The sequence below is a fragment of the Drosophila ficusphila genome, unplaced genomic scaffold, assembly GCF_018152265.1.
Source record: "Drosophila ficusphila isolate 14025-0441.05 unplaced genomic scaffold, ASM1815226v1 contig_414, whole genome shotgun sequence".
Taxonomy (NCBI): domain Eukaryota; kingdom Metazoa; phylum Arthropoda; class Insecta; order Diptera; family Drosophilidae; genus Drosophila; species Drosophila ficusphila.
Window position 1 is genome coordinate 12,024,908 of NW_025064328.1, and position 11,261 is coordinate 12,036,168.

General features: G+C 42.9%; 3 protein-coding genes across 4 annotated transcripts; 1 reads left to right on the forward strand and 2 right to left on the reverse strand.

The window, feature by feature from the left end:
- Window positions 1-178: 178 nt before the first annotated feature.
- LOC108096963 (sodium/potassium-transporting ATPase subunit alpha) lies at window positions 179-3,830 on the reverse strand. Of its 2 annotated transcripts, none has more exons than XM_017198938.2 (7): window positions 3,774-3,830; window positions 3,505-3,705; window positions 1,783-3,444; window positions 1,629-1,720; window positions 922-1,096; window positions 622-860; window positions 179-559 (listed from the first exon to the last, which is right to left on the reverse strand). In XM_017198938.2, exons 2-7 carry the CDS (start codon window positions 3,685-3,687, stop codon window positions 436-438), a joined length of 2,475 nt encoding a protein of 824 aa, XP_017054427.1. In that variant the 5' UTR covers window positions 3,688-3,705; window positions 3,774-3,830; the 3' UTR covers window positions 179-435. The 2 variants fall into 2 exon arrangements, with proteins under 2 accessions (XP_017054427.1, XP_017054429.1); XM_017198940.2 differs by having other exon boundaries at window positions 456-559; window positions 622-855.
- LOC108096964 (sodium/potassium-transporting ATPase subunit alpha) lies at window positions 3,828-4,752 on the reverse strand. The gene is made up of 2 exons (XM_017198941.2): window positions 4,537-4,752; window positions 3,828-4,478 (listed from the first exon to the last, which is right to left on the reverse strand). Exons 1-2 carry the CDS (start codon window positions 4,732-4,734, stop codon window positions 3,918-3,920), a joined length of 759 nt encoding a protein of 252 aa, XP_017054430.1. The 5' UTR covers window positions 4,735-4,752; the 3' UTR covers window positions 3,828-3,917.
- A 1,150-nt stretch (window positions 4,753-5,902) lies between these two features.
- On the forward strand, window positions 5,903-11,049 carry LOC108096844 (5-oxoprolinase). Its single transcript, XM_017198756.2, has 6 exons — window positions 5,903-6,399; window positions 6,468-6,780; window positions 7,354-8,116; window positions 8,342-9,357; window positions 9,426-10,626; window positions 10,692-11,049. The coding sequence occupies exons 1-6, from the start codon at window positions 5,955-5,957 to the stop codon at window positions 10,842-10,844; spliced, it is 3,891 nt and encodes a 1,296-aa protein (XP_017054245.1). The 5' UTR covers window positions 5,903-5,954; the 3' UTR covers window positions 10,845-11,049.
- Window positions 11,050-11,261: the final 212 nt, after the last annotated feature.

The window sequence follows — 11,261 nt, forward strand, 5'->3', positions numbered from 1 at the left end:
GAGGCAAGTTATGGTCAATTTTCAACCAACACATTTTTTTTGAAAATTTGGAATGGGTGACATGACTAAAACTGTAAAGAATGGTCCAAAAAAAATAAAAAATTAACTAATGGTGCAGTTTGTTAAAGAATTAAAATATAATCATTTAGAGGTACTCCACTTCAAAATCTAATTAAAGTTAGAAAAGTTATGGACTTAGAATTAGTGAATTTTGGTCAATTTTGAGCAAATCCATTTTTTTTTTAATTTTGGAAAGGAATTGCATCAAAAAACAGCATATTTTGCGATTTTTATGAAATTGAATTCAAATTTCAAAAGTCGTTAAAAAACTCGATATTCTAAAAATCATGCTCGTGTGATAAAAAGCAACGACATTATCATTTTTCGGTTATTAGTATTAGTATTACTTCTCTGAGTGCACAATTATTTGTATGCTCAGTACATCGTCGCCCGCTCAAGCCAACTGCCGGGAAAAAGGCGAAGAAAGTATTTGCGAGCGGACTCGAGGAAGATGAGTAGGGCAACGAATGGCCAGATGGTCCAGAGGAAGTCACCAAAGCTGAAAGAAAAACGAATGGGAATGGTGATGGTGCGGAGATTGTTCTGGCAGCAAGAACCCACTCTAATTCGTTGGATCCATCCAGCTTGAGGCAAACAGTGGAGTCCAGAAGGCACATCTCCACGGCGATGAAAATCAAATAGACGACCGCCAAATTTAGTAGCCAGTTGCCGCAGCCATGATTCAGCAGATTGGCACGTCCCGTCTTCGTCAACACCAGGTTGGTGCACTGCATCGTGATGAGGCTCATCAGGCACAGGGAGGACACCTGGCACTCCAGTTTCTCCCGGGCGGCGCTGCTCTGAGGAAAATCAATGGTAGTTAGGGTCAGCTGGTCACCGGGAATACCTGGTTATTTCTACCCATTCCTGGCCAAAAGTATCGGTTATGTTGTCCACCAGCTCATCGTGCCACACGATGTGCAGACCCACCAGAGTTTTTGGAGCGAATCCCTTGCTCCCCATGAAAACGAAGTAGGTCGTAAAAACTGCAGCGGCTTCGATGGTTCCCACCAGAATGTGGGACACAAAAATTAGTCTATTGGAGGGGAAATAAATTATTAAAGTAAATACATTTTTTCATATATTATGTAATTTATAAGGGCTTGTAATTTCCTTTAAAAATAATGCTGAACCACTTTTGCAAAGATTTATGTTCTTTAAAAATTGGTCACTAGTTTTGCTTTATAATTTATCAACATATTTATGTTCCTGCAGATATGTTTTGGTACAAAGCGTTTGCATAAATATACATGGTAATAAAATGCAAGAGACAGAAAATGTTGATATTGGGGAACCACCAGAACGTTTATTAAAGTGCTGCTATTTAGTATTTTTTAGACAAAAATGTGGCTATATTAAACCTTTTCTGTGAATATATACAAACATTGCCAAAAAAAACTTCCAGTCAAAAAATAATCTTTTACAATATACAATGTAAATTTACTTGAAAGAAAAAAAATAATTAGACTTATACTATATTTCACAGTTTCCCCATGGTTTTAGCTGATCAGTGGCCTATTTTATTTTGAGGTCAGCATTGGCGTTATATTTTGTGCATACCAACTTACCGACTATTAAGCAGAATGTCATCGTAGACTTTGGGCATCTGCATCATCATTCTCTTCTCGGGGAACTCGTAAATCAGAGTCAAGGCAGGTAGCTGTGGGGAAACCCAATCTTGCCTGGACTCGGTCGAGTCAAATTTTATGGGACTGCACTTACCAAGTTGACCAGGAAGGCCAGGATGAGCACATCTATGATATGCAGGTGGAGGGGAATGTGGAGCAGGAAGAAGCAGGAGAACACAAGAATATTGGTCGTATTAGTGGCGAGGCAATAGGCCAATGCCTTTTTGAGGTTCTCGAACAGCAGACGACTGTCGCTAATCGCAACGATTAATGTGGCGAAGGAGCTGTCCAGCAGGATGAGATCCGCACTGGCTTCGCACATGACGGCACATCCGTACTTGGCCACCGCCACGTGGCCACTCATCATAGCTGGAGTATCATTAAGAGTTCCTCCAATCACGGAAACTACTCCTCCCAACCGTCGACATGATTCCACAATCCAGAGATGTTGATCCCTACTTGTGGCGGCAAAAATCAAATCCCTTTCACTCAAAAGCAATTGTTCGATTTCCCAAATCTGGTGATGGGGCTTATACTCTTTGTACAGCGACATGTCCACTATCTTCGCACCGGTTCGCATCATACTGCTAGTACTGCGCCCCATATTGACAGTACTGCGCCTCATATTGATAGTACTGCGCCTCATATTGATAGTACTGCGCCTCATATTGATAGTACTGCGGCTGAAATTATCCATTTGTGGCGAAAAAATGCCCACATCTTCGGCTAAAGCTTGAGCCAGATGCCTTTTACGACTTGTAACCAGGATCAACTTAATACCCGCTTGTCTGCAGCGAGCTACCGCCTTGGGAATGGTGCTTCTCGAGGGATTGTGGGTGGCAATCATGCCGAGGAATCTCAGGGAGAAAGTATCCACCGCCAAGTAATCCCTGTACTTGTAATCCCCACTTTCCAAGCCAGTATTTGCATTCACCTGCGAGAAGCGACGAAATTCCAACTCGTTGCTCAACTCTTTGTAAGCAAAAGCTCGAACATGACGACCTGCCTCCAATAAACCATCCGCCACACTTTGAATTATACTCGTGAATTGATCGTCCAGCGGGATCTCCTCATCGCGAATGGCAAAGGTGGAGCATCTGCCTAAAACCACATGGCAATGTCCTTTCATCAGGAGAATCAGTTTCATCTGGCCTTCTTCGTCGCGAGTCCTGTGAACAGTCACCTGAACCTTATCCGCATTGGTATAGTGTTTATTGGCCACTTTTTCGTGATCTTTTCTCAAAAGATCAATATCGGGTAGCATCATCAAACCGAACTTGAGCAAAGCTACATCCAAAATATTGCCATACATATCCTTTTGCATTTTGGGTACTCCAATGTTTCCTGGACAAATAACCGCATCATTGCAGAGAACCGAAGCCTGGATGAGTTCAATGAAACGCGGATCGAGATCATTTGCATTCAAGTCATTGGCACTCAATAAAGCCATGTCCACAAAGATCTCGGTAACCCGCATTCTTCGCTTGGTCATGGTGCCAACTAAATCTGTGACTATTACTGTGGTTAGGCCCACTGTGCTGGCACTCCGAAGGTTCCTCACATGGCATTGCTTCTTTCTCATTTGCGTTTTCGTCCTCCGGAGTCCCCAGTAAAGGATAAATGGCAAGTACATTGGCATCAATGCAACCAAAAGTGAAAGATTCACCTCGTACACAATTTCACCACGTTCAAATCCGGTTGTTATGAGAAGAAGGAGTATCATTATTAAAGCCACGCAAAGCGTATAATAAAAAACCTTAAAATGAGATAAAGTTTAGTAAATGGATCAATTGATATTTGGTATTTAAATAGGTACTTGTTTTAAATGTCTTTCCACACGACTCTTTGGTCTTTTCTTGAAGCTGAGTGCTGTCATCGCTCCCACATCGGTGTTCTTTCCACAGGCGATGGCTACTCCGTATCCATATCCCTGCATCGCATGGCTGCAGGCGAAACCCACGTTGTCGGATTCCCACTTCGAAATTGGTTTCAAACTCATCCTTAGTTATTTTCATTTCTAAAAGTGGCAATTAGGAAAAATATTACTTTGCCTGCCAGCAAAAACGAAATGATTTAAGAATTTACCTAGTTCAATTTATATTTTCTCATAAATATTTTTCTGTGCTTGGCATAAATTGATTTAGATTATATTTGATTTGATTTATTAATATTTTTAAAGGCTATAAAATGTTGCATTATTCAGTAAAGTGCAATACATTTTCAAAACCCCTAAATGAATTCAACTCTGGAGTATCTCTGGCGCCCCTCATTCGCCAAAGGAGTGACATGAACGGGTTTCGAGTATCCTGTCAGAGCGACATTATTAACCTCCAGATTCGAAGTGCTAAAGAATCGCAGATCGGCAGGAAGCCGCTGACCGTAACTTATCGGTACAATATCTCCAATTACCACATCCTGAGTGAGGATGATCTCCTTTTCCCCATCTCTAATCACAGTGCAATACATCGGCATCAGTTCGTCGAAAGCCGTGATCATTTCTTCACTTTCTTCGTCCTGCAAATGGAGTACGAATCCTGTGAGAAAAAAAACGATGAGTAGTATGAGTCCCGCAACTAGTAAGTCTGGATCAGATTGTTTGGTGGTCGTGTAAGCTTCAAAGATGAAATACAGCACAAAGCAGCAAACAGAACTCAGCAGTATGAAGATGCCCAAAATGCTGAAGCAATTCTTGATGAATTTCCAAAGTCCCACATCCTGTTTAATGGGAAGGGGTAGGATATTCTTGCCATTTCTGGCTAATTTGTTTGCCGCCGCCTGGGAGGATAGTCCCTGTAAAAGGACTCCGGGTCATAAATTTGTCCACGGGAATTTCGATTTCCTTTCTTACCGCGGAGAGATTCGTTTCCAATCTGACGAGGAGGTCGTGAAATGGCCAAATGTGCAGATGTGGGCCATGGTACTCCAACCACAACTCATTCTCCGTCTGGCGGTCCGATTCCTTTTCCTTTTTCTTCTGCTTTCTGTGTTTTCTGCACCTACAACACTTCCCCTTCCATTTCGAGAAATGCTTCAGCCAGAGCACCATGTTTACAGAAAACTCTAGGCAATTTGTGGAGCTGAGTTACTGTTTTTCTTTTTCTTTTTTGCTTTTTTGCTAGGCATGTAGGGTCGTAAAACTGCCATCAATGTTCCCCCGAACATAAAACATCCTGCGACTGGCACTTGAGTCGCTCTCAGTCGCGGGGTCACAGGTCACGGGTATTAGGGCTCATAACGGTGGCGAGAAACAATCTGAACGGTTCCGCTGGGAGCCGCAATCGAAGTCGCAAATCGACTCGAATTGATACCGCCTCCTTTTCTGCGCAAACAATTGCGCCCAAAGGCCAATTCCGTGATATTGACACTGACTTTCTGACTTTCTGGCATTCTGGCTTGTTCCACACCGTATTTACAAGCGGACGGAATGCGCTCTTTATGGCCTCGTTTAATAAGTCATCAAATTTCATTGCTGCCAAGTAAAAAACACAGATAAAACATGCATTTGCATATATTTATGGGTTGCCGAGGGGGGCCATCAATGAAACGAGATATTTTAGCGTTGGCGCCCAATAAGTTCGAATTGGAAACAAACTATGCTGCAGTTTGATATGTGGCATTATTGACGGACAACTGGAGCGCTTGTGGCACAATAAAAGCGAATTAAAACTCCAATTGCCAGAATTCGTATTGCATTTTTAATTAGGCAGCTATTCGTTTTTATTATGTTCTGAAATGACAAAGGCAGCATTATATTGGGAATCAAAATCATATTTGAATTCATAACAGCGAAAGGATGACGGATACAAAATAATAATTTGCTTCTGCGCTTATGAAAATTAAATTTTTTAAATAGAACTATAAGGGGTTTGTATTTTGCTTATATTAGTTATTTATGGCCTATATTAAAATAAGTAGCAGTGGCATTTTTCAATAAAAATAAAAACTTTTGCAGTTCTTCTTTTAACGTAATGTTTCTATAAAGTCATTTATAGTTTGTTCGATTATTTCACGTCAAATGTAATATTTTCATCACTTTTAACCCATAGATACTTTTGTATCTTAAGCCTTAAGAAAAGCTCTTCTCAATTTTTTTTAACCGCTCTGTTTTTCTTTCACTTTTAATCAGCTGATCACGACTTCCAGAGCTTTTAAGAGCTTTTTTCGAGAGAGCAGAGATCGGCCACCTGTATATATACAGCATGTGACACTTGTTGTTCGCTCAGTCTAATTTTTTCACTCCAAGCAAAACACAAAACAAAGAACAGAATGTCGGGCAACAAATATTGTTTCGCCATCGATCGCGGCGGCACTTTTACGGACGTGTTATGTGTTTGTCCCAATGGAAAAGTGCGAACCTTGAAGTTGCTATCCGAGGATCCGAAACACTACAGTGATGCTCCCCGCGAGGGAATCCGGCGGATTCTGAAAGAGGAAACCGGAGAGGATTTGGCAGCCAGTGGATTGGTGGACACCTCGAAAATTGGTTGGGTTCGCATGGGCACCACGGTGGCCACGAATGCTCTGCTGGAACGCAAGGGAGATCCTGTGGTTCTGGTGGTCAACAGTGGATTCCGAGATCTCCTCTACATTGGCAACCAGGCGAGACCAAAGATCTTCGATTTGAATATCAGAAAACCAGCGAATCTGTATAAATCTGTGGTTGAGGTGGATTGCCGTATAGTTCCAGAACAGAAGGATCGGTGTGAGCTGAGTAAGTATCTATAGGTAATTCACACTATTAACCTCGAGTGCTATATAGAATATCAATTATAATTACAGATCACAGCCGGAAAGTTTTAGAGGGAGTGGCTGGCACAAAGTATTTGGAGGTGCAACCTGTAGATGAGGCTGCGGTACGTGAATCCCTCTCAGAAGCCCGAAAAGAAGGAGTCTCCTCCGTCTCTGTGGTCTTGGCTCATAGTTACGCCTGTCCAGAACACGAACTCCGAGTGGGTGAAATCGCCAGGGAACTGGGATTCAGCCACGTTACCCTTTCCCACCAGGCAATGCCCATGTGCCGAGTGGTGGCCAGGGGATATACAGCCTGCGCCGAGGCCTATTTAACACCCCACGTGGATCGCTACTTGGCCAGGTAAGTTCATCTAATCTGGTTAGTAAATTAGCCCAATGATGCAGCTCTTTTTATGGCCAAACATGTTTTTAAGTTTCGGAGGGGAGAATCGTCATAAAGATAAGCGCCTGCCCAGACTGAAATAAGAATACAACCAAAAAAAAAAAAAAACAAGTAAACAAAGCACCGATCTCAGAAGGGGTTACGTAAAGTCAGCAAACAGAGAAAAACAATAAACTTGGTTTCAACATTTAAATCACTTTTACCTCAGAAAGTAAAAAGTTAGAAAGACCAGTTTCATATAAGTATTTAATTTCATTAGGTGTTAACAGATTTCAAGATTTTTAGACTTTATAAAACAAAAATCATCTCATTAAGGTGTTAATATTTTCTTTGTTGTTCCACTGAAAATGATATGGTTTATTTTCACGTCAAGCTTTTACACCTATCTTATCACAGTACATACAAGTTCTTCAAGATCTAATGGGTAAAGCAACAAAAGCAAAAAAAAAAGTCATTCTACAGTGGTGGTAAAACTATTGGGAACACCCATATCTTATTTTCTCTATTTAATATTGTTATTCTGTTCTATAGTTTCAAATCCGGATTCGATAAACAGTTGGAGGGAGTGGATGTGCTCTTCATGCAATCGGATGGTGGTCTCACCAACATGGATAGCTTCCGGGGAGCTCGTGCTATTCTCTCTGGTCCTGCAGGAGGAGTTGTAGGATACGCTTTAACTGGATCCCGGGAAACAGATCTGCCACTAATTGGTTTCGACATGGGTGGCACCTCAACTGATGTATCCAGATACGCAGGAATCTATGAACATGTGATCGAAAGCACCACAGCAGGAGTTACAATCCAGGCTCCTCAATTGGACATTAACACTGTAGCTGCAGGCGGTGGATCTCGGCTGTTCTTCCGTTCTGGAATATTTGTCGTGGGTCCTGAGTCAGCAGGATCTCATCCAGGACCTGCTTGCTACAAGAAGGGAGGTCCTCTGACCGTCACGGATGCCAATCTCATTTTGGGACGCATTCTGCCGCAGTATTTCCCCAAGATCTTTGGTCCTAAAGAGAATGAACCTCTGGATCATGAGATTGCCAGGAGTAAGTTTGTTGAGTTGCAGAAGGAGATCAACGAGTATTTGAAGTCTTCTGGAGACAATCGAGTCCTGAGTATTGAGGACGTTGCCCTTGGATTTATTCGAGTGGCCAACGAAACTATGTGCCGTCCAATTCGTGCCTTGACTCAATCCCGAGGATTGGATACTGCCAACCATGTGCTGTCCTGTTTTGGAGGAGCTGGTGGTCAGCACGCCTGCGCCATTGCACGTAATCTGGGTATTCGTAAGGTTAGTAAAACATAGACTAACTTGTATTCGTTTTCAATAATTTGAAATCTCTAATGAAAGATCATTGATCAAATAATTCATTTTAAAAAGTAATAAATATTTGTTATATTTAGAGTGCATATAAATAATAAGTTTGCTAATCTTGCAACAAATTTAGAGTAGTAGGTTATTTATTATCTGATTATAAAGATTCAGATAGTAAGAAACTTTTGTTTCTCCTTCTAGGTTTTGGTTCACAAGTACGCCGGAATATTATCCGCCTATGGAATGGCTCTGGCCGACGTTGTCCAGGAAGTCCAAGAGCCCAGTGGTCTGGAGTTCAACGAAGCAAATGCTCTGCAGCTGAAGGATCGGCTAGATGCATTGTCCCAGAAATGTCACAAGAAGTTGGCTGATCAGGGGTTCCGTCATATTGAGCTGGAGCCCTTCCTCCATTTGCGTTACGAGGGAACTGATGGTGCGCTAATGGTGGCTCCTTCAGGTGGAAAGCAAACCTCTGCTTCAAATCCCCTGTTGAAGAATTATGGAGATTTTAATGCCACTTTCTTGGAGCGATATCGCACTGAGTTTGGATTCGTATTGCAAAACCGGCGAATAATTGTAGATGATATTCGCATTCGAGGATTGGGCAAGAATGAGACACCACCAGAATCTAAGGTTATTAGTGCCTCTGAAGTGACTCCACCAGCCGAATCCAATTCAAAATGTCGTCTATACTTTGATGAGGGTGCCTTCGATGCTCCGATTTACCTGACCAAGAACCTCCTGGCAGGACACAAGATCCTGGGACCCGCTCTACTTATCGATCAACTATCAACCATTGTCGTGGAACCGGAGTGCAATGTTCATGTAACTGAGTTCGGTGACCTCGTCATGGACGTAAAGACAGGTGGCAAACATGGCATTAATGCCGACTTAGATCCAGTCCATCTGAGTATCTTCAGCCATCGATTCATGAGCATCGCCGAGCAAATGGGAAGGGTGCTTCAGCGCACTTCGATTTCAACCAACATCAAGGAGCGTCTGGACTTTTCGTGTGCTCTTTTTGGACCGGATGGTGGGTTGGTGAGCAATGCTCCTCATATTCCAGTGCACTTGGGTGCCATGCAGGAAACTGTCCAGTATCAGCTGAGGGTGCGAGGAGAAACCCTCAAGAATGGCGATGTCATCCTGGCCAACCATCCCTCCGCAGGAGGATCCCATCTTCCCGATTTAACCGTCATTACGCCAGTGTTCTATGAGTGAGTGCTCATTATTTATCCTGCACCAAACTTATCTTTATATATTTAATTTTAATTTATCTTTTTAGGAGTCATCCTCGCCCCGTTTTCTTTGTGGCTTCTCGAGGTCACCACGCGGATATCGGTGGAATTACACCAGGATCCATGCCACCGCACTCCACCTCGTTGGCTCAAGAGGGTGCCGCCTTCAAGTCTTTTCTGATCGTGGAGAATGGCCTTTTCCAGGAGCAGCAGATCATCAAGCAGTTGACCACGCCAACAGCTGCCAAGGGAGCAGTGGGAACTCGCAATCTAAGTGACAACCTATCCGATTTGAAGGCCCAGATTGCCGCCAACCACAAGGGAATCCAGCTGGTGGCGGAGCTGATCGATAGCTATGGATTGGACGTGGTGCAGGCTTACATGTCGCACATTCAGAAGAATGCTGAACTGGCAGTTCGCGACATGTTGCGTCAGATTGGTCGGGATACCTTGGAACGCACTGGATCCACTGTGCTGGAGGCCAAGGAGTTCATGGACGATGGTTCTCCTATTGCCCTTAAGGTGACTATCGATGCAGAGTTGGGATCTGCTCTGTGTGACTTTACTGGATCCGGAGTGGAAGTTTGGGGCAACTGCAATGCTCCGCGGGCAATCACTTTGTCCGCCTTGATTTACTGCCTGCGTTGCATGGTGGGTCACGATGTGCCCCTCAACCAGGGCTGTCTTGCTCCAATCCAGGTGATCATTCCCAAGAACTCCATTCTGGATCCTTCCGAAGGAGCTGCTGTGGTCGGTGGAAATGTGCAGACATCGCAGAGAATTGTGGACACTGTGCTGAAGGCCTTTGGAGTTTGTGCCGCCTCGCAAGGATGCATGAACAATATTACGATTGGAGACGAGACCTGGGGATACTATGAAACGGTGGCCGGAGGAGCAGGAGCCGGACCTGGTTGGCATGGAGCTGGTGGAGTGCACACCCACATGACCAACACTCGCATCACCGATCCGGAAATCCTGGAGCTGCGCTATCCCATGATCCTGAAGCGCTTCTGTCTGCGCACCGATGGATCCGGTGGAAGGGGTCAGTTCAACGGAGGAGAGGGAGTGGAGCGTGATCTGCTTTTCCGTAAACCAGTTACTCTGTCCGTGCTAACTGAACGCAGAGCCCTTCAACCCTACGGACTTGCTGGCGGGAAACCGGCCAAAAGTGGACGCAATTTGGTGGTCAAGCATGATGGTCGAGTGATTGCCTTGGCTGGAAAGACCTGCATTGATGTGGAAGCTGGGGTAAGTTTTCGAACAAGTTGACAACTAATATAAGGTACTAAAAAATTTAATTTAATACATTTTAGGATACCTTTGCAATGAAAACTCCAGGCGGCGGTGGATTTGGACCAGTTGAAGACTTTTCTAAAACCGGAGAAGGCTTGAACCAGGAAAACAGCAAGCGATTTGTGGAGCGTGGCACTGTTTTTAACTACCTCCAGAATCAGGAATCTGCTTGAAGCTTTGATTTTAATTTTTCAATGTGCCATATTACATAAACTTTTTGATCTAAAACCGGAAAGAATTGAACCCGGAAGCCAGAATTGGGAATCTTTTAAATTTTTTGATTTTATTTTTTCAATGTGCCATATTAAATAAAGTCTTTTTATCTTTTTTGTTTAAACCAAGTATAATAACCAATAAAAAACGAACATTCCAATTTCATCTGAATTATTAATATGTAAGGATGGGTACAATTTCAAATTTATTAATCTTTAACAATAACTTTTACGGTGACAAAAGTTAAACAAAAGGAAAAAATTAGAAAACAATGAGATTATAAAGAAAAAAGTATTCAAATTACGTAAAAGGAAATCTCCTATTTTTAATTAATTACTTAAAAGCCTATTTAAAATATTTTAACAAAATTCAGTGTC

What these genes read in the sequence shown, in the direction of transcription:
- LOC108096963 (XM_017198938.2), bottom strand. Translation starts at nt 3,687, where the DNA reads ATGAGTTTGAAACCAATTTCGAAGTGGGAATCCGACAACGTGGGTTTC. An exon ending in TGGAAAGACATTTAAAACAA is followed by an intron (nt 3,445 to 3,504) that starts GTACCTATTTAA and finishes TCTCATTTTAAG; the next exon opens with GTTTTTTATTATACGCTTTG. An exon ending in GATGGATCCAACGAATTAGA is followed by an intron (nt 560 to 621) that starts GTGGGTTCTTGC and finishes TTTTTCTTTCAG; the next exon opens with CTTTGGTGACTTCCTCTGGA.
- LOC108096964 (XM_017198941.2), bottom strand. Translation starts at nt 4,734, where the DNA reads ATGGTGCTCTGGCTGAAGCATTTCTCGAAATGGAAGGGGAAGTGTTGT. An exon ending in TGGAAACGAATCTCTCCGCG is followed by an intron (nt 4,479 to 4,536) that starts GTAAGAAAGGAA and finishes GTCCTTTTACAG; the next exon opens with GGACTATCCTCCCAGGCGGC.
- LOC108096844 (XM_017198756.2), top strand. Translation starts at nt 5,955, where the DNA reads ATGTCGGGCAACAAATATTGTTTCGCCATCGATCGCGGCGGCACTTTT. An exon ending in GTAATCTGGGTATTCGTAAG is followed by an intron (nt 8,117 to 8,341) that starts GTTAGTAAAACA and finishes TTCTCCTTCTAG; the next exon opens with GTTTTGGTTCACAAGTACGC. An exon ending in GCATTGATGTGGAAGCTGGG is followed by an intron (nt 10,627 to 10,691) that starts GTAAGTTTTCGA and finishes AATACATTTTAG; the next exon opens with GATACCTTTGCAATGAAAAC.